At 35.6% G+C, this 27,812-nt stretch overlaps 1 protein-coding gene across 2 annotated transcripts in view; it reads right to left on the bottom strand.

Annotated features, from left to right (window-relative positions):
* The window catches only part of ACAP2 (ArfGAP with coiled-coil, ankyrin repeat and PH domains 2), a 153,580-nt gene that overhangs the window by 72,810 nt on the left and 52,958 nt on the right, over positions 1-27,812 (bottom strand). For both annotated transcript variants that reach the window (XM_043473311.1, XM_043473312.1), the window contains exons 2-4: positions 24,339-24,396; positions 15,107-15,226; positions 14,284-14,337 (exon numbers count right to left, since the gene is read on the bottom strand). In XM_043473311.1, the coding sequence (XP_043329246.1) occupies positions 14,284-14,337; positions 15,107-15,226; positions 24,339-24,396 (232 nt within the window). The remainder of the gene's footprint in view (positions 1-14,283; positions 14,338-15,106; positions 15,227-24,338; positions 24,397-27,812) is intronic.

The raw sequence follows: 27,812 nt of genomic DNA, 5'->3' as shown, positions 1-27,812 counted from the left end.
ACACAGAGTAAAGTCTTAGTAAACTTGGGTTAGGAAAACATTTAATAGTACACAAAAAAGAAAGTTATAAAAGAAAAAAGATCAATAAATTAACTTCATCAAAATTAAAAACTATTGTTCTTCAAAAGCTACAGCTACAAAAATAAAAAAAGATAAGCCAAAGTCTGGAAGAAAATATGTATCTTCAAGACACTTATCTGACAAAAGACATACATGGAATGCAGAAAGAACTCTTATAACGAAGAAATAAGAAGATAACTCAATTTTTAAAAATGAGCTAAAGGTCTGGTATTTTACCAAAGAGAATACATGGGTGGCAAATAAACACATGAAAAGATTTTTCAGATCACTGGTTATTAAATAAACACAAATTAAAGCCACAACAAAATTAAAAAGACTACCCATACCAAGTGTTGGCAATCACATGAACAACTAGAGCTCACACACACTGCTCATATGTGCATGTGCGCTAAGTTGCTTCAGTCGTGTCCGACTCTGTGCAACCCTACGGGCAACAGCCTGGCTACAGCCCGCCAGGCTCCTCTGTCCATGGGACTTTCCAGGCAAGAATACTGGAGTGGGTTGCCATGCTCTCCTCCAGGGCATCTTCCCAACCCAGGGATTGAACCTGCATCTCCTATGTCTTCTACATTGGCAGGCAGGTTCTCTACCACTAGCACCACCTGGGAAGCCCCAAACACATGAGACCTGAGTTCAATCCCTAGGTCAGGAAGACCCCTTGGAGAAGAGAATGGCTACCCACTCCAGTATTCTTACCTGGAGAATCCCATGGACAGAGTAGCCTGACAGGCTACAGTTCATGGCATCGTAAAGAGTCAGACACAACTGAGCAACTAATACTTTCACTATATTTATCTTAGAATTGGATCTTCTAGCCCTTGTGGTGAAGCCTTCAAATGACAGTTGTTTAGTTGCTAAGTTGTGTCCAACTGTGTGGACTGTAGCCCGCAGTCTCCTCTGTCCATGGAATTTTCCAGGCACAAACACTAGAAAGGCTGCCATTTACTCCTCCAGGGTATCTTCCTGACCCAGCAATCGAACCCACGTCACCTGCGGCTCCTGCGCTGCAGGTTCATTCTTCACTGCTGAGTCACTGGGAAAGTCTTAGCAAAGATTTCATCAAAGACTCTGAAATAAAGCCACCCAGCTAAATCTCGCTGAAAAATAAAGACTCCAGGCCCAGTAACAACGAGATAATGTCTGTTGTTCTAAGCCACTGTATTTGGGGGGTAATCTGTTATACAGCAATAAATAACATATCCATCAACAAGTGAATGGATAAAGAAACTATGACACTTCTACACAATGCAACATTATTAAGCAATAAAAAAAAGTAATAGATATACAGACCAAGATTGAGTCTCAAATTACACAGAAAGAAATCAGACCAAAAAAAATTCGATGTACATCTGTCTGGAAAATGCAAACTGATCAATAATGACCAACAAACAAGGAATAAGGACATGGCAAATTGAACAGGAGGAACTATAAAATGGCACGAGAAAACTTTTGAGGCATAATTGTTATGTTCATTAAATTAACTGAGGTGACAATTTTATGGCAGTGATGCATATGTCAACATTTATCAAACTGTACACTTTAATACACAGTTTATGTCAATTGCTCCCCAGCTTAAAAAAAAAAAATATATATATATATATATAATGAGAGAAAGAAATAGAATCTATTATTACTGTTGCTTTAAAATAACAAAACATTAACTATCTAAATTCTCCAAAATATAGCATTTAGCTAAATTATATACATTTGGATAGAATGAGAAGTACTTCAGGCAAATGTCAATAATCTAGCTGACATATTTTTAACATTTCCATTAGAATGAAAAGCATATTGCAATGCAAGGGCAACTGAGTAAAACTCTTGTTTTCTACTTAGCAATTTCAAGCTATTCAGCTATCTAACAGCTAACTGCCCACCCCACCCCCCCATAAAATGTTGCAAAGAGCTGCCCCAATTCGGCACTAATCTATATCCCACTGAGACTTCACAGCATTTCATGTGCTAAAAGCAAAAAGCTTTAAGACTTTGCCTTGTCAATGTCCCTGGGAATTAGGTGACAAGGAAGTGTATAAGATTCTCCCCTAAAAAATTTTGCCCTTTACCTCATTTCCCCATTTTCCTTGTGTACAGTTCTAGTATCCTGACTAGTTGGGGGTTCTGATCCAGATCTTACCACAGTACTCAGCAACCACCAAAAACTTTATCTGGACTTTAAACCAAAAACAAAATTTGTTTCATCCTCAGAATCAAATACATTTCAGGGCTTCTCTTCCAGGTCTACACCACAAAACCTAGGATGGTATAATAAAGTCATAGTGACAGATTCTGGTCGGGGTTGGGGTGGGGGGCTACCAACACAAAAGCTGAGATTCAGTTCCATATTTGGAAATGAATAGCATTATTCCTAGCAACATATGCATGACAAGTAATCAACAGTGTCATTTGCTCTATCTGCTAGTTAGAAAAAGATCTTACTAAAGTGCATAAATATCACGACTGCTTAAAACCAATGGCTTACATTCAAGTTATTCCCCACTCATGTCTGTACTCAGATAAAGCAACACTATCTCTGTGATGTTCAGGAAAGGACAAAAGCTGAAATACGCTACACAGATGGCAGGCACTCTAGGAAGTTTAGCACAACACAGAAATAGGCTACACATCCATAGATAGCTTTGAACTAGTTCCAGTTCTTACCACTTAGGTCCCCTTGGCCAAGAACAAAATTTTGCAAAGTCTTCATGATCCATTCAAATATTACTGAGCTAACACAGCAGTCTCTTCTGATGATTCTGCATGACATAATCACTCCTGTCCTTTCCAGAATCTATAGGCACAGGGGTTTGTGGATTCACTGAATCTTTAAAGTCTCATCAGGTCTGCTTATTTCAGGCCTATAATAATCAAGAAGACTCTTCTTTGTTTTATCAGAAATAGGTCCCAAATATGCAAGCGAATATCTATTATGTGTTACTGTTTTTCTACATTCTCTGCCTGTCCTAACTTATCCACTTATTAATATCTAACCTCTTCTTTCTCCCTTTCTTCATTTCTCTAATGCAATGGTTTGTCACTAGCTGGGTATGAATCACACTCATTTGCAAAGCTAACAGAAAATACAAAGATCCAAGCTTGTTAAATAAGGATAGAACTCTTCTGCATCTTTTAACAAATTCACTAAGTGACTGTGTTACTCAAAGTGAAAGTGAAAGTCACTCAGTCGTGTCCGATTCTTTGTGACCACATGGACTACAGTCCATGGAATTCTCCTAGTCAGAATACTGGACTGGGTAGCCTATCCCTTCTCCAGGGAAACTTCCCAACCCAAGAATCAAACCAGGGTCTCCTGCATTGCAGGCGGATTCTTCACCAACTGAGCTATCAGGCAAGATTGAGACAAATTGTTCTGACCAGGGGTTCTCAAATGGTTGCACAGTATCATAACCTGGGGAACTTTTAAATACTCTGATGCTGAGATAATTATAAAAACTGGTGAGATTCAGAAATCAGTAATTTTAAAGTTCCGCAGATGTGAACCAGCATTATACACATCACTTGAGTACTTGGCAGAAATGAAGAATCTTCAGAACCACCCCAGACTTACATTATCAGAAATCTGCCTTTACTGAGATTTCCAAATGCTTGTTTAGGGGAAGCAACACACTGTTTCTCAAACTGGGCTGCACACTGGGATGACGTGTGGTGTGGAGCTTTAAAGATTACAGATTGCTGGCTCTTACTCCCAGGGACTGGATTTTAACTAGCCTGGATTGTAACCCACTAGCGCTCCACTGAGAAGAATTCATCAAGGTAGCTAAATCACTAAATTACTTTCACTAGAGCAGAAAGGGGCCTCTCTTCAGTGGATGTCATGATAGATTCAGTCCTCAGAAGTGGACAAAAACAGTCTTGAGAGCAAAGGTTACCACATTTTTTCTGTAGAGCTAGACAGCATTTTAGGCTTGTGGGCCATGTAGTCTGCGTCACAACTACCCATCTCTGCCATTGTGTGAAAATAACCATAGACAATACAAAAACAAATGAATATGGCTGTGTTGCTACAAAATTTATATGAAAAAGGCAGAGAGGCAACAGGCTAGACTTGGCCTGCAAGCTACAGTTTGCCAACCCATGCTCTAGAAAAGTGGTTCACAAACTTTAGAATACGTCAGAATCACCTGCAAGGCTTGCTCAAACACATACTGCTGGCTTCCAGCTTCAGAGTTTCTGACTCAGTAGATCTGAATGGACTCGAAGAAGCTACCATTCTAATAAATCCTTAGGTGTTGCTGATGCTGCTGGTCCAGGCACCACAATTGGAGAATTATAACGCAAACACATTATAAAATTCTCTTCCTCAACCACAGTGTATTTGTATATGAAAAAGTTATTAAATAAAGCAATGGCAGGAGTAAATCATACAAGACTTCAACACAAAATATCTATTTCATACAGAAAAATTTGTACTTTAAACTTCTGCAAACACAAAATAAGAAACAAAGTTCTTTTGTGATATTAGTTATAACTGTATCATATTAAGAAGCTGCTTAAAAGGTTACTCAATTAACAGCTAGGGCCAGAATGCCTTGTAAAATTGCAAAATTGCATAATACACGAACCTATAAGGAAAATGTCAGAACTTTGCAATTTCCAAAGAAGCAAAGGAAGCAGAAAATGTGCCACATTCAAATAACAGAATTAACAGATGCATCTGATGGCATGCCAGGTAAACACAGTACTAATCACTAACCAGAAGACAATGGTGTCAAAGTTTTCATTGCTGTGTGATGATTCTACATGTTAATAATTCTTGTTCAAATTAACAACAGTTAAAATTTCTGAGTTTAAGATCATCTTGGAAGAACATTGTTGCTTTTCTAAGTATCAAAACAAATTCCTAGGGATGAAATACTCAAATGCCAAAAGAAAACTTTAAAACAAAGAGGATGAATTTGGAAGCACTGTAATTTTGCATACTGATAATGCAGCCACTAAGACAGCAAGATGTAAATTTACATTATTATTTAGAAAGTTGTGAAGATCGACTAGTATATTATTTCACAAAGGATCTCATATATGTAAAAGGCTCCATGTAGATATAAATTCCAAATTAAATTTTATGATGACGATGCATGAATCTAAGCAAAACATTCAAAACATTTCATTCATCTTCAGCTTTTTGTATAGACATGAGATAATAATATCAACTCTCTGGGGACTTCCCTGGCAATCCAGTGGTTAAGACTTCCTGCTTCCAATGCAGGGGGCACGGGTTTGATCCCTGGTTAGGGAATTAAGATCCCGTATGCTGTGCAGTACAGCTTCCCCCCAACCCCCCACCCAGAATACTAGCTGTCCAAAGGGAGAATTTTGCCTGGATTTATGATTTAAAAGTAGAATTCAAGAAGTTAAGGAGGAACAACTTTCATCTTACAGATTTGCTTAGTGCTAGTTACTTACTTTAAAAGGTGGCTTTTTTACTTAACTGGTGTTCTGTAATCTGATGGATGATCTTATTTCAAGCAATTCCTTGATATTTTTGACAATTAACATGTACCAACAATCTTTATGGACTCAAAGTGTTGTAAACAAGAGGCTGAGAATGAGTCATTAGGGACTTTCAATGCTATAATCTGAATTCACAAAGAGAATTATTAAAATGTGTAAATGGGTTTAGTAGGTAAAGCAATTTCTCCATTTACCTGCAGGAAAGCTCTGTCATTATTTCATTCAAAATCCATTCAACTTAACCCCAAAAATACATGACACTACATGTGTCAATGAAAGAAAAAAAAGAGCAATCCCACTTAATGAATGATTGTTCCTTTAAGGGATAATTTAAAGAGATGAAATTATTTAAATTCCACTTACAAGTGATAGAACAATTCCTGTCAATCAAGTGCAAAGAATAATAAATGTTCATCTGCCTTTCATTAGTATGTCTACCTATGCAGACAAAGTCCTCAACAATGAAAATGGCCACAAACTTGAAAAGATCATCAATTTTTAACTCTTGATCAGGAACTGCTTGAAACTATTTCACACATAAGACCTTTTTTTATTAAAAGTTACATTCAGGGAAGCCAGCTCAAGTTGCTCATTAAAATATTTTTTAAATATATGGAGGCGCTACACACATTCACTATGTAATATCTCTCCTAACACTTTAAGTTTTATTTTAACATAATTCTATAAAAAATAAATTATTTACTAAATAGCTATTAACATAAGCTCATAAAAAGGAAATAAATATTTTTCACCAACACTCAGACAGGACATGACACCTTATGTCCCCCATCAGTTCTCTCCAGTGTCACACAACCATCCTTTTCTACTTTTGCCATGAGAAGAGAACAGAAGCACCAAACTACTATATTCTCACTACCAAAAACCATCTGTTGAGCAAATGAGTAGATAGGTGCAATATAGAAAGCCAAACTCACAAAAAAACAAAACAAAAAATGTCACATGCTTTCATGGAATTTTACGCAAAAATTCAACTTTAAAATTTCATTTGACAAATAATAAAATCAATAGTCCAAGCTCCTTATACCAACAGCAAATTAGAATCCAAAAGAGTCATCAGTAATGTTACATAAACAGAGCTCCAGAAAAACAACCAGTAGTCAAATCAACTCTAGCGCGTAGTACAATATATATGACCTGCTTCGGAAAAGTCATGAGTTGGCATCTTATAAAAAATACGTGAGTTAAAGAGCAACTCTAGGAAATTCTCATTCTATAAAGAATAAAGAACAATACTATCCATTTTTACAGAGAAAATAAATCACAAAAGAATCCAAATAATTTATTTTTTAAGTGACTGGAATAATCTAGGCCCAATCTATGTTTAATTTTACTTGGCTAAAAACACAAATGGTTACATTATTTGAAACATTTATTTACGCCCACAAAGTTATTCATAAATCTGTATAACATCCAGCCTTTTATACTGATACAAACTGATACACCAAGACTTAAGTGTTATGAGCTTGGTTGTAGAATGTAAAGCAGTTTTATTACCTTTAGAAAGCAGTATGTCCTACTCTATAAAGCCTCCCTTCTCCTGTAATGCTATGTAATTAAAATTTCAGTGAACAGAATACTACTAAAATAAAGCATTTTATACAACTAGGCTTTTCCCACATTTTCAACAAATAGCTGAAATCACATTTAAATCTTATAATAATTAATGCTTTACAATTTTAGAATTTTTATAATTAAACGTCATCTAGTGAAGCCCCTTCATTACACAGTGGTAGAATGTACAACTTAGAAAAATTAAATGACTTCCCCAGGATAAGAATTACATAAGTACTAAGGAGACCACAGTAATTAGGGTTAGGGTTAGGGTTAGGGTTAGGTCACAATTTCATACCTACAGCTATTAGCAGAAAAATTTCTGAGATGCTTTAAAATCGAATATGGGAATAAAATTAGAAAGGCACTAGACATCTGAGTGCAGTATTAGACAGAGTGTTCTCTATATACATATATATTAATATAAGTACATATGTAAATACACACAAGTTCAACTCTATAGCCTTTAGACCTCTAGGCCAACAGACAGACAAATAGTTTGCAAATTATCTTTCTAAAGCAACATGAATTATAGTCAAAACAGAGATCCTGAAGTTCTCAAGCACATAAAACAATAAAAGAAGAGAAAATTAAATATTTTTAATTGTCTATTTGAGCACTCAATTGTCACCAATTTAACAGATCTTTATTCATTTAATGACTTAAAACAAGGGTTATCATAATCACAGTCTCCTCAACCCTGCCATGAGTAACTCCTTCCTACCAAAGATGCTTCTGAGTAGCAGCAAAAGAGATAAATATAACAAAGTGCCTACAGTCATGAAACTTAGAACAGACAATAAAATAAGTATATATATTTAAGAACAAGATCATATACATATATGTCGTGTGTGTATGTGTTTTTAATGTGGTACATAAAAGATGGTAAATTGATAGAATGGAATCATATGGTGGTCAAGGAAGGCTTCTCATAGAGGAAGTGACCTATTAAAGTGGGAGACCTACAGAAAGAGAAGGAATATCACAGAGAAACAATCACACAGAGATGTGAAGGGAGAACGTTCTGCACAGAACAGATACCAAGTACAAAGGTCCTAAGGTGAGAATTACATTGGCATGTTCAAAGAACAACAAAGGAAGGGGTTACAACCAGACAGAGTAGAGATGAGATTAGGAAGTTACCAGCAGGAGCCTCATCATACAGGGCTTGGTTAGGATTTTATTCTGAGTATAATAAGGAGCCAGAGCAGCCAAGTAGTATGAATTAATGTGTATTTTTAAAAGTTCATTCTGGCTGCTGTACACAGAATGCATTGTAGAAGGGCAAGAAGAGAAGCAGAGAAACAAGTTATATAATCCTAAACAAAAGGCAGTAGCCGTTTACAGTTTAGACCTGGAGGTGACAAAGGACCTGGGGTATATTTTGTTAATGTGCGCGAAACAGAGTGTGAGGAGAAAAAGAAAAGTCACAGAAAAAGGTTTCAAGGATAAAAATTGTTAAGATTGTGTAATGATTTACCTACTAAAAATGTTTTCAAAATTATAGTCTTTGTGGTTGGTGTGCCAACTGTACTTTCACCACTACATCACCCTTCCATAATTGTCTCCTCTGTGATGACAGGAGCTAGAAATCTGTAAAGTATATTTCCCAAACTCCCTGCAAGCTAAGAGGTCAGGTTCTACAAATGGGATCTGATGTTAGATTAAGAGGCAGGAGATAAAGAGAAGCCACTTTTCTCTCTGCTTTCTGTTCTGACACAGCCATTAGTGAGCAACTGAGCTACTCCAACTTTCAGCAGCATCAGGGGCCAATCCAGGAATGTCAGTGGGACTCCAGGTGTGAAGGCTCTTGTGGCAGCAGCAAGCAGGCAAGCTCTGACTTCCTGGCTTGGGAACAATCCAGTGCAGCTCACAGGGGCTCTGGTATCACTTCTACCCAGAGTCCTGCAGCCCTAAGGACAACAGCTCCTTCCCATGCTGACTAATCTCCAGGTGGCATCATTGTGGCTTTTTTCTTTTTTCCAACTCTCCCAATACTTTCTATCTAAGTCAATGTATAAAAATCTTTCTATAAGTAACACCATATGTTAAAAAAAAAAAGAAAAGAAAGAAATACCACATGTGGTTTCTATTTTCCCAAATGGATACCAACCAATATAGTAAAGGAAGAAGTATCACTCCAGGGACTAGTTGCACAATTTCTGTTACTCATCACAACACCCTTTTACATATTGTTATTGCAAATTCTATCATTCCCCTTTTATACAACAGTAAACTGAAAAATGAAAGTGATTTTAAAAACTGACCAAAATTATACAGCTCATAACAGTGAAGCCTAAACTCAAAGGTGTTTCTATCTAAATTCTATGTTCCTTTTACAATGTTAAAATCAAGAAACATCGATTGCTTTTAATTTTAGAAAAGCAGGGGAAAAAAAACAAACTATTGGAATTAGTTCAGGAAACTAGTTGTACATTAACAGCACTAGCACTACAAGGCTATAAAGCTAGAAATCAACTACAAGAAAAAAAACTTGAAAAGATACAGACAGATGGAAGCTAAACAATATGCTACTAAGCAACCAGTGCATCACTAAAGAAATCAAAGAGGAAATTTTTAAATGTCTAAAGACTAATGCCTAAAAGAGGAAAATTACTATTCAAAACTTATGGGATACAGCAGAAGCAGTTCTAAGAGGGAAGTTCATAGCGATACAAGTTTACCTAAGGAAATAAGAAAAGTCTCAAACAACTTAACCTTACACAAGAAGCAACTAGAGAAAGAACAACAAACAAAACTTAATGTTAGTAAAAGAAAATAAATCACAAAGATCAGAGCAGAAATAAATGAAATAGAGACTTCAAAAACAACAGAAAGATCAATGAAACCAAAAGTTGGTTCTTTGAAAAGAAAACTAATTCAACAATGAAAAGTTGAAAGCGTTTCCTCTAAGATCAAGAGTAAGGATGCCCATTCTCACCATTTATATTCAACACAGTTTTGGAAGTCCTTGCCATAGCAATTAGAGAAGAAAAGGAAATAAAAGCAACCCAAATTGGGAAAAAAGTAAACCTGTCACTGTTGCAAACATTTCTATGTCAACCTTTAGACAGTCTCATCAAGAATAAAAGGGAGAGGACCAAATAAAGAAAATCAGAAATTAAAATGGGGAAGTTATAACCACCACCACAGAAATACAGAAGATCATAGGGAGAATACTACAAGCAACTATACGCCAACTAAAAAAGACAATTAGAAGAAATGGACAAATTCCTAGAAAGGTACACTCTTACAAGACTGAACCAAGAGGAAACAGAATATACCAACAGGTCAACTACAGTACATAAACTGAATCAGTAATTTAAAAGTTCCCAACAAATAAAAGCCAAGGACAAGATGCTTTCTAAGGTGAATTCCACCAAACATTTAGAGAAGAGTTAATACCTATCCTTCTGAAACTATCCCAAGAAACTGCAAGATAAGGAACACTCCCAGATTCATTCTATGAGGCCACCAACACCCTGATACCAAAACTAGAAAAAGATATCAAAAAACAAAATTATAGGACAGTATCACTGATGAACACAATGTAAAAATCCTCAACAAAAAATGAATCCAAACTGAATCCAACAATACATTAAAAGGATGATACACTAAGATCAAGTGGGATTTACTCCAATATATAAGGACTTTTCAATATCTGCAAATTAATGAATGTGATAACATCACATTAACAAATTGAGAAATAAAAACCATATGATCATCTCAATCAATGCAGAAAAAGCTTTTGATAAAATTCAACATCCATTTATAATAAAAACTAGTCCAAAAATAGGCATAGAGGGAACATACCTCAACATAATAAAGGCAATGTATGACAAGTTCACAGCTAACATCATATTCAATGATGAAAAGATGAAAGCATTTTCTGTAAGATAACGAAGAAGACAAAGGATGCCCATTCTCACCACTTTTATTCAGCATAGTTTTGGAAGTCCCAGACACAGCAACTAAAGAAAAGGAAATAAAAGGAACCTGAGCTGGAAAAGAAGTGAAACAGTCACTGTCTGCACGTGGCATTTCTATGCTCTACACAGGAAATCTTAAAGATGCACCAGAAAACTACTAGAGCTCATGAATGAATTCAGTAAAGTTGAAAGATACAAAATTAACATACAGAAATTCATTGCATTTCTATACACTAACAACCAAATATCAGAAAGAGAAATTAAGGAAGCAACCCCATTTACTATCACATCAAAAAGAATGAAATATCTGGGAATAAGCCCACCTAAAGAGGCAAAATGAAAAGACAGCCTATAGAATGGAAGAAAATATCTGCAAACATTACAACCGACAAGGTTGTAATATACAAAATATACAAACAGCTCACAAAGCTAAGAATCAAAAAAGAAACAACCCAATCAATAATGGGCAGAAGACCTACACAGACATTTCTCCAAAGATGGCCAACAGGCACATGAAAATATTTTCAACATCACTAATTATTCAGTTCAGTTCACTCGCTCAGTTGTGTCCAACTCTTTGCGACCCCATGAATTGCATCACACCAGGCCTCCCTGTCCATCACCAACTCCCGGAGTTTACTCAAACCCATGTCCATCGAGTTGGTGATGCCATCTAACCATCTCATCCTCTGTCATCCCCTTCTCCTCCTGCCCTCAACCCCTCCCAGCATCAGGGCTTTTTCCAATGAGTCAACTCTTCTCATGAGGTGGCCAAAGTACTGGAGTTTCAGCTTCAGCAAGTCCTTCCAATGAACACCCAGGACTGATCTCTCTTAGGATGGACTGGTTGGATCTCCTTACAGTCCAAGGGACTCTCAAGAGTCTTCTCCAACACCATAGTTCAAAAGCATCAACTAATTATTAGAGGAATGCAAATCAAAACCACAATATCTCAGTATCACCTCACACCAGTCAAAATGGCTTATCATCAAAAAAATCCAAAAACAATAAAAGCTGGGAGAGTGTGGAGGGAAGGGAATCCTCATACACTATTGGTGGGAATGTAAACTGCAGCAGCTACTGTGGAGAACAGTATGGAGGTTCCATAAAAAACTAAAAACAGATATGCCATATGACCCAGCAATCCCCTTCCTGAGCACATATCCACAGAAAACTCTGATTTGAAAAGATGCAAGCACCCCAATGTTCATAGCATGTTTACAATAGCCAAGACACGGAAACAACCTAAATGTCCATCAACAGAGAAATGAATAAAGATATGGTGTGTAAGTACACACACACACACACACACACACAAAACTACTCATAATACTAGAATACTACTCAGCCACTAACAAGAATGAAATGTAGCAACACGGATAGACTTAGAAATTACCAAGTGAACTAAGTAAGACAGAGAAGATAAATATCATATGATATCACTTATATGTGGAATCTTAAAAAAATTGATATAAATGAACTTATTTACAAAAGACAGACAGACTCACAGACACAGAAAACAAACTTTTGGTTACCAAAGAGTATAGTTGGCCGGGGGGGGAGCAGAGAGTATATATATTAAAATATATACATTATTACATATAAAATTGGAGAAGGAAATGGCAACCCACTCCAATATTCTTGCCTAGAGAATTCCATGGACAGAGGAGCCTGGTGGGGTCACACAGAGTTGGACACGACTGAGTGACTAACACACATAAAATAGGTAAATAACAAGGACCTACTGTATAGCACAGGGAACCATATTCATACCTTATAATAACCTATAATAGAAAGAAATCTGAAAAAGAATATATATATATATAACTGAATCACTTTGCTATACACTTGAAACTAATATAATGTTGTGAACTCATTATAGTCCAATAAAACAATCAAAACTTTAATGCATCAAAGGACATTTATCAACAAAGTAAAAAAACAACTTGTAGAATAGGAAAAATTATTTACATATCATACATCTGATAAGGGTTTAATATCCAGAATATATAAAAAAATTCAATTTAAATAAATTTTAAAATGGGCAAAGGACTTAAGCAGACAACAACGATAACAATGGCAGAAGAAAATATACAAATGGTCAATAAACAGATGAAAAGATGCTTAACCACATCAGTCAAGCAAGAAATGCAAATCAAAGCCACAGTGAAATACCATTTCACACCTACTACAATGGCTATAACAAAACGGAAGGAAAGAAGGAAGACAGATAGACAATAAGTTGACCGAGATGTGAAAAACTGGAACACTCATACATTGCTAGTAGAGATGTAAATGAAAATGTAAAATGTTGTAGCCTCTGTGGAAACCAGTTTGATGGTTTCTCAAAAAGATAAACACAGAATTACTTATGACCCAGCAATTCTACACCTAGATACATAACCAAAAGAACTGACAGCAGAAACTGAAGAAGATACTTTTACATGGTAATTTTGGTATAAATAAAATTTGAACCACAATTAAAATAAATATTATCAGATCAATTAATCCTTAATAGGTTGTCCAAAAAAAACCAAGAAAATCAAATTAACTAAAAACCAGAAAGTAGCAGAATTTACAAAGAATATAAGTACTGATAGTCCCCTCTTACAGACAGTTAAATTTTGAAGCACTGAATAATTATATGAGTCATACATATTAGATTTTTCTTAAATTATAAAAAATATATAGCTTACAAAGTACCATATTTTCAGTAAACTTTTACAAAATGTATAAAGGCATTTCATCACATTCCAAAAGTAATATATATCCCTCGTTCTTAAAGATCTGTCCTCATATCTTAAACACACACATAAATTGCTCAAAGAACACAACAGTCTTTAATATTAGCAACTTATTAGACAAAGGGGATATATTTATAATTAAAAGAAATAGCCAAATTTAGAATTTTGACTTGTACATCTGTCTTTCTTCTTGAAATAACTGCTTAAAAATTTACAAAGGCACAACTTAAAAGAGAAAAAATTAACTTTTATGAGTGTGCACTTCATTGAAATTAAAGTTCACTATTACAGGATGGGAAATAATACACATATATAGTTCCATCTTTTCTCTCTCACACACACACGCATTTTAGATCCACCCAACTAAAAAGTTGCTAATAAATCAAAGTCTGTGAATTCCAACTTAAGTAATTCTATAAAATACTGCCACCAAAGAAAAGTAATAAACATTACCATGGCCATAATAACCCCTACTTACTAACACTTACTGTGTGAAAATTTATCATTTCTTGAAGACTGTCAGAAAATTTGGTCAAACTTGTCTATGAGAAAGAAATCAAAAGAAAACCAAGTCATTTAAGAGCTACTAATATACACTGGAAAAACATAATTTCAGCATTTGTGACAGAAAGATCAAGTTACAGTGTAAACAGTAACATTTATTTCTCACTAGGACAATCTCACTATTTCTCACACATGGTCTGCATAGAAGTCTACAGGTAGTAACATAAAACTCAAGAACAAAGAATTAAACTGCCTATCAATACTATTATACTAACTAATTAAAATGGCATATATAAACCTAAAGGTTAAAAGTGAGAGTATCAAGACTGTGCCCATTTAGGTATCTATGCATCACATAATTACCAAATTTCACCATTTTTTTCACTAGCTATTATTCCTCATGAAAGAAACATTATAATACCACATAATATAGCAAGGGGTCTAAACTAACACAGCTAGTTGACCAGAACTTTCCTATGCAGCCCCCCAAATGTACAGTTAGATACTAGTCTTAAGTTAATGTTCTCTACTTGCACTAATAAACATGATCCTACCCTACCTGCTCAGGTGCCCTTCTAGATGCTTCAGCTCACCTAGCAGCAAGTATGCTAAACAGATATTTACAACATAGATCAACCATCACCTTCTAACGTCCTAAAACACAGGATTATATAAGATAGCACCAATAGGTGATAGCTTTTCCACTTCTGATTTTAAGGACCACCACTATTATTAATAAGGTAAATAGATATAGTTATTTGATAATATGTTGCATTTATCATTTTAACTAAGTTTAATAATACCAACCTCAACTACAGCATCATTGCTAGAATACTGTGCCAGGTCTCGAATCCCATTCATGAACTGTTTATTTGCAACACAAAAGGCTTTTCCAGTATCAATCATTGCAATACACAGTTTCACAAGCTGAAAAAGAAACACATTGTATAACTGAAAATATTTTTTTAATTAATTGAACAAGTATTATCAATAACGACATGAGTATGCCTAGTTAAGATTACAGTTCATCAATAAATCGAAACCAAATGAAAAGTATTCTTTTTTTCCCCTTTGGCTTATAAAGTAAATCATAAGAGAGCTGTATCAAAAAAAAAAAAGATGACCTTTCACGATGCAGAGGGTGTCTTATAACACCAACCACCAATCAAGTTAATTTTTAATTTTATCAAGTTAAATTCAACCCTATAATTTAACTCCACAAAAATGTATTAAGCATCTCTTGGAAGGAATAAAAGGAAACTTAGGCAGAGCAAGCAGTTTGACAAATGAATTTTAAAAACACTACTGTGGTATGGTGGAGGAAATGGAAGTAAACTGGTATTGTGGGTAAGTCATGCTGGTCATTTCAGTATCAGACTTATCAAAGCAGAATTGATTAATCAACCATATTTCTCCAATGCCAACCATTCTAGGCACTATACTAAATCTTAGAACTGAGCTTCTCTCTCTGTTTCCCCACTCCCTCTTTTTCTCTTTCCCTTTTTAATCTTTCTCTTTTTCCTTTCCATTTCTTTTCTTTTTCTAGCCCTTCTTTTTTCTTTATTTCACACAAAACATCTTCTTTAAGCAAACAATATCTTGGGTGAAAGTTAAACATAATAAAGATAAAAGTGGAGCTGATCTAGAAGAAGGAAGGGTAATGACAACATGGGAAGTGGGGTCACCAAGAAGAGGATAAACAGCTCAGGAAAACTTTAGAAGACAACACAAGGATCTCAGGAGTATAATTTAAAACTGTTATCCTAGAATCTGGAGCAACGTTAAGTGAAAAAAAATCTCTGTTCTAATCTGTTCTACTAATTCTGTTCTAATTCTCTGTTGTAATTCTCCAAACTAGGCTCCAACAGTATGTGAATCAAGAGCTTCCAGATGTTCAAGCTGGATTTAGAAAAGGCAGAGGAACCAGAGATCAAATTGCCAACATCTGTTGGATCATCAAAAAAGCAAGAGAATTCCAGAAAAAAATATACTTCTGTTTTATTGAATATGCTAAGGCCTTTGACTGTGTGGATCACAACAAACTGGAAAATCCTTCAAGAGACAGGAATACCAGACCACCTTACCTGCCTTGTGAGAAACCTGTATGAAGGTCAAGAAGCAACAGTGAGAACGGGACATGCAACAATGGACTGGTTCCAAATTGGGAAAGGAGTACATCAAGCCTGTATATTGTCACCCTGCTTATTTAACTTATATGCAGAGTAAACCATGGGAAATGCCAGGCTGGATGAAGCACAAGCTGGAATCAAGACTGGCAGGAGAAATATCAACAGCCTCAGATATGTAGATGATACCACCAATATGGCAGAAAGCAAAGAAGAACTAAAGAGCCTCTTGATAAAAGTGAAAGAGGAGAGTGAAAAGGCTGGCTTAAAACTCAGCATTCAAAAAGCTAAGATCATGGCGTCTGGTCCCATCACTTCATGGCAAACAGATGGGGAAACAATGAAAACAATGACAGACTTTATTTTCTTGGGCTCCAAAATTGCTGCAGATGGTGACTGCAGTCATGAAATTAAAAGGCGCTTGCTCCTTGGAAGAAAAGCTATGACAAACCTAGACAGCATATTAAAAAGCAGAGACATTACTTTGCTGACAAAGGTCCATATAGTCCAAAGCTATGGCTTTTCCAGTAGTCATGTATGGATGTGAGAATTGGACTATAAAGAAGGCTGAGTGCCAAAGAGCTGATGCTTTTCAATTGTGGTGTTGGAGAAGACTTTAAAGTCCCTTGGACTGCAAGGAGATCAAACCAGTCAATCCTAAAGGAAACCAACCCTGAATATTCACTGGAAGGACTGATGCTGAAGCTGAAACTCCAATACTTTGGCCACCTGATGTGAAGAGCTGACTCATTAGAAAAGACCCTGATGCTGAGAAAGACTGAAGGCAGAAGGAGAAGGGAACGACAGAGGATGAGATGGTTGGATGGCACCACCGACTCAATGAACATGAGTCTGAGCAAGCTCTGGGCGATGGTGAAGGACAGCGAAGCCTGGTGCACTGCAGTCCATGGGGTCACAAAGAGTGGGACATGGCTGAGCAACTGAACAACAAAATCCTAACCATTAGAAAAGCAGGTAAATTCTATTTAGCACAAACACAACTGCTATGCTCATCAAAACCATGCAAGAGGGAACAAAGGAAGAACATCTAACCAGGACTATGGGGTTCAAAGAAGGACTCCTGCAAAAGGAAACACTTGAGAAAAGCCCTGAAGACCAACAGGAATTAGTCAATCAGATAAGGGTAATAAGACATATTTTAGGAAAAGCATGAGCTAACCCTGAAGCTTACAAGGCAGGGTAAACCAGAGACACTAAGGAGCTTAGTTCAGTGCAAAAATGTATACACGGGCCAGATCAGGAAAAACACGATGGGCAAAGCAAAGGTGTTCACATTTTATATGAAAGGAAATGGGAAACAATAAAGACACCCTACATCTTAGAAGCATGGCTTAGGGCATCTCTCTTTCAAACAGAGGATGATGGCTTTACATTAGAAAAGAGGACAATTTAGAGATGTAGAGAGCGAAAAGAGAGAGATGGCTAAAGCAAAGTCTTTCTCAAAGAAGTTAAGTCTGGAAGTGCATAGGAAAAGGGGTGCTTTTATCACTCAAATGGGTGTGTGTGTGTGTGGAATGGATTAAGGACAGATTCTGTTAAGTTTCTAGATTAAAAGCAAGAAATAAAAATGTTCCCCTCAAAAGGAAGACACAAGTTCCTCTACTAAGAATGAAGAATAAGCTGGTAAATCTTGAGAGAACAATGAATATAAGAGCTGCTAAAGATGAATGCTCAAACTACCACACAATTGCACTCATCTCACATGCCAGTGAAGTAATGCTCAAAATTCTCCAAGCCAGGCTTCAGCAATACGTGAACCGTGAACTTCCAGATGTTCACACTGGTTTGGAAAAGGCAGAGGGGCCAGAGATCAAACTGCCAACATCCGCTGGATCATCAAAAAAGCAACAGATTTCAAGAAAAAACATCTATTTCTGCTGTATTGACTATGCCAAAGCCTTTGACTGTGTGGATCACCACGAACTGTGGAAAATTCTTCAAGAGATGGGAATACCAGACCACCTGACCTGCCTCTTGAGAAACCTGCATGCAGGTCAGGAAGCAACAGTTAGAACTGGTTATGGAACACAGACTAGTTCCAAACAGGAAAAGCAGTACGTCAAGGCTGTATATTGTCACCCTGCTTATTTAACTTATATGCAGAGTACATCATGAGAAACGCTGGGCTGGATAAAGCACAAGCTGGAATCAAGATTGCTGGGAGAAGTATCAATAACCTCAGATATGCAGATGACACTACCCTTATGGCAGAAAGTGAAGAAGAACTAAAGGGACTCTTGATGCAAGTCAAAGAGGAGAGTGAAAAAGTTGGCTTAAAGCTCAACATTCAGAAAACTAACATCATGGCATCCAGTCCCATCACTTCATGGCAAATAGATGGGGAAACAGTGGAAACAGTGGCTGACTTCATTTTTGGGGCTCCAAAATCACTGCAGATGGTGACTGCAGCCATGAAATTAAAAGATGCTTACTCTTTGGAAGATGACCAACCTAGGCAGCATATTAAAAAGCAGAGACGTTACTTTGTAACAAAGGTCCATCTAGTCAAGGCTATGGTTTTTCCAGTAGTCATGTATGGATATGAGAGTTGGACTCTAAAGAAAGCTGAGCACTGAAGAATTGATGCTTTTGAACTGTGGTGTTGGAGAAAACTTTTGAGAGTCCCTTGGATTGCAAGGAGATCCAACCAATCCATCCTAAAGGAGATCAGTCCTGACTATTCATTGAAAGGACTGATGTTGAAGCTGAAACTCCAATACTTTGGCCACCTGATGCGAAGAGCTGACTCATTTGAAAAGACCCTGATGCTGGGAGGGATTGGGGGCAGGAGGAGAAGGGGATGACAGAGGATGAGATAGTTGGATGGCATCACTGACTCAATGGACATGAGTTTGGGTAAACTCTAGGAGTTGGTGATGGACAGGGAGGGCTGGCGTGCTGCAGTCCATGGGGTCACAAAGAGTCGGACATGACTGAGCGACTGAACTGAACTGAACTGAACTGAAAGATAGTAAGATAACCTGACTGAGTCTTGAAAACACTGCTTTGCATCAAGAATCCCACCAATCCGTTTCACCAAACAAGTGTGTAACTTCTCCTTAAGGACTCTGTAGCCCAGGTATGAGATAGAGAATATAGAAGATTAGACAAAGACAGTCAAAATTCTGCAGAATAGGTGCTATGAAAGGGAAATGGAGGTCTTCAGAGGAGAAATGATGATACAAAGTTAAGAGCAGACTATAAGGGTTCACAGAAATATTATACATAACAGCCAAAAAATGGAAACAACCCAAATGTCAATCAACGGATGAAAAGATAAACATGGTACATCCATACAATGGCATATTATTCAGCCATTAAAAAGGATATACTAAAGATATTACAACATATACGGATGAACTTTTAAAACATTATGTTAAGTGAAAGGAGCCAGCCACAAAAGGTCAAATATTGCATGATTCCATTTATTGAAATGTACAAGAATAAGCAAATCCATAGAGACAGAATGTTTATTAGTGGTTGCCAGAGCATACAGGGAGAGGAAAATTGGAAGTGACTACTAATGTGTATAGAGTTTCTTATTAGGGTAAGAGAAATGTTCTGAAATTAAGTAGTAGCAATAGTTGTACACACTGTGAATATACTAAAAAACACTGAGTTGCAAACTTTAAAATGGTAGATTTTATATTAGGTGAATTTAACCCTAATTACAAAATGATTTTTTAAAAAGTACTCTGAATAAAAAAGGGATCTGGAAGTAGACAGACTTAAAAGACTAGAGATCTAGATAAACCTGAAAAACAGAAGCAGGAGGAGTCCAAGATGAGAACTGCAAAGACCAGAGACTCCCATCAGAAAGTAAGGTATCAAAGATTATTCCAGTTTCAGAGATTACAACTTTGAGCAACAAGGCATAGCATCTGGGCGGTGAAACAGGTAACAGAATTAAAATAAGGTCACTATCACAGGAGCTGGAGAGAAAATGAATGTGTCATATAGCTGAATCAAATATATACTGCAGTTATTTGGGAGAAGGACTGACTTGGAGATAGATAAATACTTTGCCAGCTGTCAAAAGTCCTTATTAGATGACAGTGACGATAGCTGTAACTAAATCACATAACATAACCTACAAAGAAGGAAGATTTTTATCTAACAGTAAAATGAGGGGATTTTTCCTCTGTTAAAGACAATCTGTCTTCAAGACAGACCAAAGTCTGTTGAAGAGACATCACCAACATTAACGTTCATTTAGAACTTACCATGTGCCAAAGCACTTAATATGTATTAACACATCTTATTCACATAATAACCCTATGAGATAGATACTCTTATCTTCCCCATTTTAGAGACAAAGAAACTCAGACATAGCAAGGTTTAGGAACTTGCCCAAGGCCCATATGGCTTAGTGAGTGGTAGAGCCTGACTCATACATGGGCAGCGTTGTTCTAGGCTTTGTGCTCTTTCCTACTAGACTATGTTGTAAACCAAATATTACAATAATAATAATTTCAATGGAAATATATTTTTAAAATGTAAGAAATGTAAAAATGCAAGAAATAATGTAATATCTGGAAAAAAAAAACTAAGTTTGATAGTAGTTGAGCTGTATCTTAAAGGGTATCTACTTAAAAAGGAGCAAGCCATTTCAGTGAGAAGATTAAACAGATATGGAAATTATACCTAGATGGCAACTATGATGCTCTGTGATGTTGCCAATGCCAGAATACCAGGCAGAATGGATAAATAATTGGACCTAGTCAAATAATGCCATTCATTCATGGAGCATTACTCATTAGAAAGATTATAACTACCGATGGCATATATTTTCAAGCAAAACAAATATAAGCTAAGTCAGCTAACTAGTTAAACCTGTCACTACCATGATTTGCAATGATATTACAGGTACAACTTGCCCTGCACAAAGTTATGAAATCACTAAATTAGCCTTAGATAATCCTTCCCCTCCACTAATGCCATCACCTTCAATAACAACCAGCTCTTGCTCCTCACAGGCCTCTTCTCTAATTGTACCTCCTCATAATTTCAGAGTAAAAATGATCAATGATAGCTTAAGAATTTGGGAAAGGGACATTATATAAGGGATCAAGATCTTAAAGTAGAGAAATATGTTTTAAAAAGTGTCAAAGTTTCCATGATGTCTTTACTGGTCCAACTCTGTTGATGTTGTTTAGTCGCTCAGTTGTGATTCTTTTGTGACTCCATGAACTATAACCCACCAGGTTCCTCTGTTCATGGGATTTCCCAGGCAAGAATACTGGAGTAGGTTGCCATTTCCTTCTCCAGGGGATCTTCCCAACCCAAGGGTTGAACCGGCATCTCCTGCTTGGCAGGAAGATTCTTTACCACTGAGCCACCTAGAAAGTCCTGGTACAGACTCAAGAAAGGGTTTAGAATTCTTAGTACTGTATAGCAATACTTTGACAGCTTGCTTTAGATTTGGACTTCTTGGTTTAAGATTCTACCGGTCTCTCAACCCCAACCAAATGATATAAAGGGGTGAAAACAAAAGATAGCTGCTCATAAAAGCAAAATCATTAACAAAATACTGTAACAGGAGTCTGTTTAGATACTTTAAATTCTGAGGTCCCCCCTGACACACAGGTTTTATTTGATTTAGATGCAAATCTACCCAGACAAAATGGATACCCTTATTGTACTACTCTGTGATTCTTTAAAAAAAAAAAAAGAAAGAAAGAAACTTTATCCTTCTATATATTCTCTCATACATCTACCAGAAAATCAAAGCTACATCTTCTGCTATCTACCTTAAGAGTTTAAAAACTTTGTTTCATAGAGTCCTTAAAAATAAATGCAATACATCAGGGTAAAATAATAATGATGATGACAACAATAACAATGATCCCATACACATAATTTTAAATAGAAAACAAGGTTTCTGAAAATATCTTTACCAAAAATTCTAACATTTATTTTTTAAAACACTTGCCTGGAAGTTTGCTAGGGTTCCTCAGAAAACTTCAAGTAGCATGTGCCCCTCAACATAGACTCAGGAGTACAGTGGCGCACAAAAAGAGCGCTGAACTAAAATAAAACAGATGGGATTCTAACCCTAGTTCTGCCTTCTCAAGCTCTGTGATTTGAACCAATTCCTCTTTACTTTCTGGGCTTTGCTACTGTCATCTAGAAAATGGAAATAATCCACTTGCCCCACCTACTTCACAGGACTATTTTAAAATTCCCAAACATACTATATATCAAAGTGCATAAAAATAACTTATTACTAAACATTTTCTGAAATTATTTTGTCTTACAAATATAACAGCTACTGCTTTATATATTTTCTATACTATTTATATTATATATACATATTTCATGATTTCAAAACATTTGAAAATCTTCAGTCTAATTAATGTATCTATATCAAAGTGCATAAAAATAACTTACTACTAAACATTTTCTGAAATTATTTTGTCTTACAAATATAACAGCTACTGCTTTATATATTTTCTATACTATTTATATTATATATACATATTTCATGATTTCAAAACATTTGAAAATCTTCAGTCTAATTAATGTATCTATATCAAAGTGCATAAAAATAACTTACTACTAAACATTTTCTGAAATTATTTTGTCTTACAAATATAACAGCTACTGCTTTATATATTTTCTATACTATTTATATTATATATACATATTTCATGATTTCAAAACATTTGAAAATCTTCAGTCTAATTAATGTATCTATATCAAAGTGCATAAAAATAACTTACTACTAAACATTTTCTGAAATTATTTTGTCTTACAAATATAACAGCTACTGCTTTATATATTTTCTATACTATTTATATTATATATACATATTTCATGATTTCAAAACATTTGAAAATCTTCAGTCTAATTAATGTATCTATATCAAAGTGCATAAAAATAACTTACTACTAAACATTTTCTGAAATTATTTTGTCTTACAAATATAACAGCTACTGCTTTATATATTTTCTATACTATTTATATTATATATACATATTTCATGATTTCAAAACATTTGAAAATCTTCAGTCTAATTAATGTATCATCACTGCTATTCAAAGTGCAGTCTATTCAACAGCATTGGTGTCACCTAAAATCTGGCTAGACAAACAGAATCTCAGATACCAAGACTTACTGAATCTGGATCTGTATTTTCACAAGAACCCCACATATTCCTATGCACAGTAACATTTGATAAGTACTGCTTTCCAAAACAATTCCATTTACAATAGTAAGTAAATAAACAGAAAATTATCTTCAGAAAAGGTATTTCAAATAAACACATTTAGTCTCCAGAAATTTTAACAATGAACAACGGTTACTTAAAATCAGAAGCCATGTCTTATTCATTCTTACATTTCTGTTATACAACAGATAACATTTCTGAGATAGAGGTCAAAAAAGAAGAGAGATTATCAATAATTAACACAGAAGATAGGAATCAATGTACATTTACCCTTGCATAGAATATGACAATTTAATATCAATTATTAAATAAATATTCAGTATTTCTGGCATTAGCTTTAAAAAATGGAATGAGTATTAAAAATTTTATGTTTGAACACAACCAAACCCAAATATACAACCAAGAATGGTTAGGTTACATATGCTATCCATTAAGCAACAAAAAGTTATACTGCAATCTTTTTGATTGGGAAGGAAACAAACTTCCAACAGTATAAAAGATGACTAGTCAGACAGGGTTCAAATTCTTGCTCTGCCAGTTAGATTAAATTTTCAACCAACTACCTAACATCTCTAGCCTCAACTTCTGTATGTGTAAAATCGGGATAATATTAGCATTTACGTTCATGGATATAAAAGAAATCACATGACCCATCTGGCACTGTAGGCACAAATCAGTATACAAAACAAGAACTACTGTTTTAAAAAGTTAAAGTAAAATTTACCTTATCAAGTTTCAGTTCCAATTCTGCCACATCTCCTTCCACTTCTTCCAAAGCAGCCCTAGAAAAATTAAACAAAAACAAGTTAATTTGTGTTTAAATGTATACTTTACTCTTGAAAAGTCTAACTCCAAGTGAAAAAATAGGTATGGATGCTTAAAAACTACACTTCGTGTAAAGTATTAATTCCATTAGAACAAAGTATGAATATTTCATAATCATGTGTTATAACAGATGACAGATTATTGTTTAACATAATAAGAGAACACAAGCTAATTTACTCAAAGTATTCATACCCTTCAAATTAATAACACCAGTGAAAACTATTTAGCATTAGGTTTTTAAAAACAAGCAAGAAATTTTGAAAGTTGAGCCTTACAAAACTCGTATTTCTATTCAACAAAGCATATGTAATCAAACAGCAAAGCATCCTTGGCAACCAAAAATAAAGGCTTTTACTTTTAGAAATAGTCCATAAAGATATTTATTACCCATATTTAATACACCATTTTGTTTCCAATGTATTTTTAAAGAAATCAGCAGATTCTTTTCCCCTAGGAATGACAAAATTCTAACAGTAAAATAGTACTTGATACGCACTGTAGGGCAACATTTCCAAAATTGGAAATTAAGGGGTGAAGAAAAGCAGCAACTAAAACTTTTTAAGGATAGCAAGATTTTATACTTAAGATTTTGTATACTTAAGAAGGTGACAGAGGGGGAGGGGGGATCGGGATTGGGAATACATGTAAATCCATGGCTGATTCATATCAATGTATGACAAAACCCACTGGGAAAAAAAAATAATAATTAAAAAAAAAAAAAAAGAAGGTGACAGAGGATGAGATGGTTGAACGGCACCATCAACTCAACTGTACATGAGTCTGAGCAAACTCTGGGAGTCAGGGAAGGACAGGGAAGCCTGGTGTGCTGCAGTCCATGGGGTTGCAAAGAGTCAGACACAAATGAGTGACTGAACAACAACAATACTTAAGAGTAAAAAAATGTTATTCATCTACTTTAAGCTATCAGTTTAATTTTCAGACAACTACTCGATTAACTAGCAACTTCACAATATCTGTTTTTTCGTTTACCAAAATTTGCTTCAAATGGATAACAGTGGGGAAGTAGCCACACAAAAACCCATTCTGAACTCTGGGCAAGAATTTCAGTTAGTGTTAAGAAGAGAAAAATAGATAAGATATAAGCTCTACTCCCAAAAGTACCCACTTAACCTCTGTGTGGCCTCTTGAATGACCATTATTATCAGCTTGTGGTCCTACTATTCTGCATATATGCTCAGTTGTTAGCCATGTCCCACTCTTTGTAACCCCATGGACTGTATGCAGCCCACCAGGCTCCTGTCCGTGGGATTCCCCCAGCAAGAATACTGGAGTGGGTTGCCATTCCCTTCTCTGGGGGATCTTTCTGACCCAGGGATGGAACCCATGTCTCTTAACGTCTCCTGCACTGGTAGGTGAATTCTTCACCACTGAGCCATCTGGGAAGTCCTTCTAATTCTCTACCTGGCAACATTTATTGAAAAAGTTTTCGATCTCCAAAATAAGAAAATTATGTAACTATAAATTACTCAGGAAAGAAATGCCAATTCTATAAAATGAAATACCCTAGCATACAGTTCAAGAAAACAAAAGGCTCTATACCTCCACAGCACAGAAAGAGAAATGCTTCTCCCCTAAACTAAAAGTTCGTCATTTTCTGCAGCAGTTTTTCAAATGACACATTATTCCCTTAGCCTAGAAAACATTTCCCCTTCACATTAACCTCGTCTCTTCACCTGCTTCTGTGTTACTCATCATTTAAACAATTCACAAAATAAAGCATATTAGTTCAAGGATATCTATTTTTTGTAAACAGGTTGAAAACCTACATGCCCAGCAATAAGAAATAATGTAAACAAATGGTGGGATCCCATCCCATCACCGAGGTAGCAGGTTTTTAAATGAGATTGATCTGTACCTACTGACATGGAAACATGTACATTACAGAGTATCACAAGGGAGGAAAAGCAATTTACAAAATTATATATAGCGTGAGTCCAATTTCTTTGCAGGGAGGCCTACTGGTATATGCATAAGAAAAAAATCTGGAAGCCTATTTACCAGTCTGCTAACTATACTCTGAAGAATGGAGATCAGAGAGCAGAAAGTGAGAAAAAGGATTTACACTTTTTATGCTTACACTTCAAGACTGTTTTAATATTTTCAATTATTTTAGATAGCATTTTAAAGTTAATAGGGGGGGGGAAGTTCTGACATCACCGTCCCAGGAGGTATGTCCTCTTGGTATCTCTATCTCTGTCTACTTCTCTCACTAGTCTGAGCTCCTGGTAGCAATACAGACACTCAAAATGTCTGCTGAGTCAAAAAAGAAACTCCACAATTAATTACTGTCAGAAACTTTCTTCATTTACACTTTTTTTTTGGCCTCACCATAAGGCTTGCAGGATCTTTAGTTCCCTAACCAACATCTGAACCCAGGCCCCCAGCAGTGGAAGCATGAGGGCCTAACCACTGGACCACCAGGGTATTCTCTCTCCATTTATATTTTTAACCTTCATTTAATTTAGCTTGATTCAATCTTCAACTTTAAGAAAATTACCTAAAATAATCAGCTTTAAGATTTGATTTTATCATTGGTTTCTACTAAACATACAGTTTGATAGAAACTTCATGTACATTCCTCAATTTTATTTCATTGTAGAATTCTATGAATTTATTTGTGAAACACTTTTAAACACCCTTCTTTAAAGAGGTAAAAGTTATGTACAAAAGTAAGACAGAATATGTGTTTTGCCTATCATTTCAGAATAAAGCTCTTTGTAACCACATATTCAAAGAATAAAAGGTTATCATGGAGGTTTCTTCAACATTTCACCTTCTCTAAGAAAAAAATCTCTGTCCTTGGTTATTTAAGATGTGTTTGTGAAAGCTTGTAGCAATAAGTAAATAGTGTCTAAGGCAGCCTTATATGTTGCTGTATATCCTTAAAAGTCAAATATATGGACTTTTATATCCTATAAAAAAGTCAAATATATGGAAAGAACATGGTCTGGGTTCAAATTCTGTCCTACACTCATATTTAAGGCTAAGGTATTTTATCTGGTTTTTTCATCTGTAAACTGAGTAAAGAAATACCTATTTAAAATAAAGGTTAAGAAAAGGTTAAAGGAGAGACTGTCCATATCACTGGCCACAGTACATATGTCATCACAAAAAAACTCAATCCATAAGAGCTTCCTTCTCTGCTTTCTCTTCCCTGAATTCTGAGGTGAATTTTACCTTCCTATTACTTCTACTCATAATGCAACAGAATCATTCTGGAACACATCTTTACTATACAAATGAATAAGTAAAACAATCTACACAACAATCCTTCAAACAGTGAAAGACAGACATTACTCCTTTCCAACTCTCTCAAACACTTATTGAGCATGTGAAAGTGAAAGTGAAAGCC

Source organism: Cervus canadensis, chromosome 7, assembly GCF_019320065.1.
Source record: "Cervus canadensis isolate Bull #8, Minnesota chromosome 7, ASM1932006v1, whole genome shotgun sequence".
Lineage (NCBI taxonomy): Eukaryota > Metazoa > Chordata > Mammalia > Artiodactyla > Cervidae > Cervus > Cervus canadensis.
Note: the sequence above shows the minus strand (reverse complement) of the source record. Positions and strands in the feature narration are given on the sequence as shown.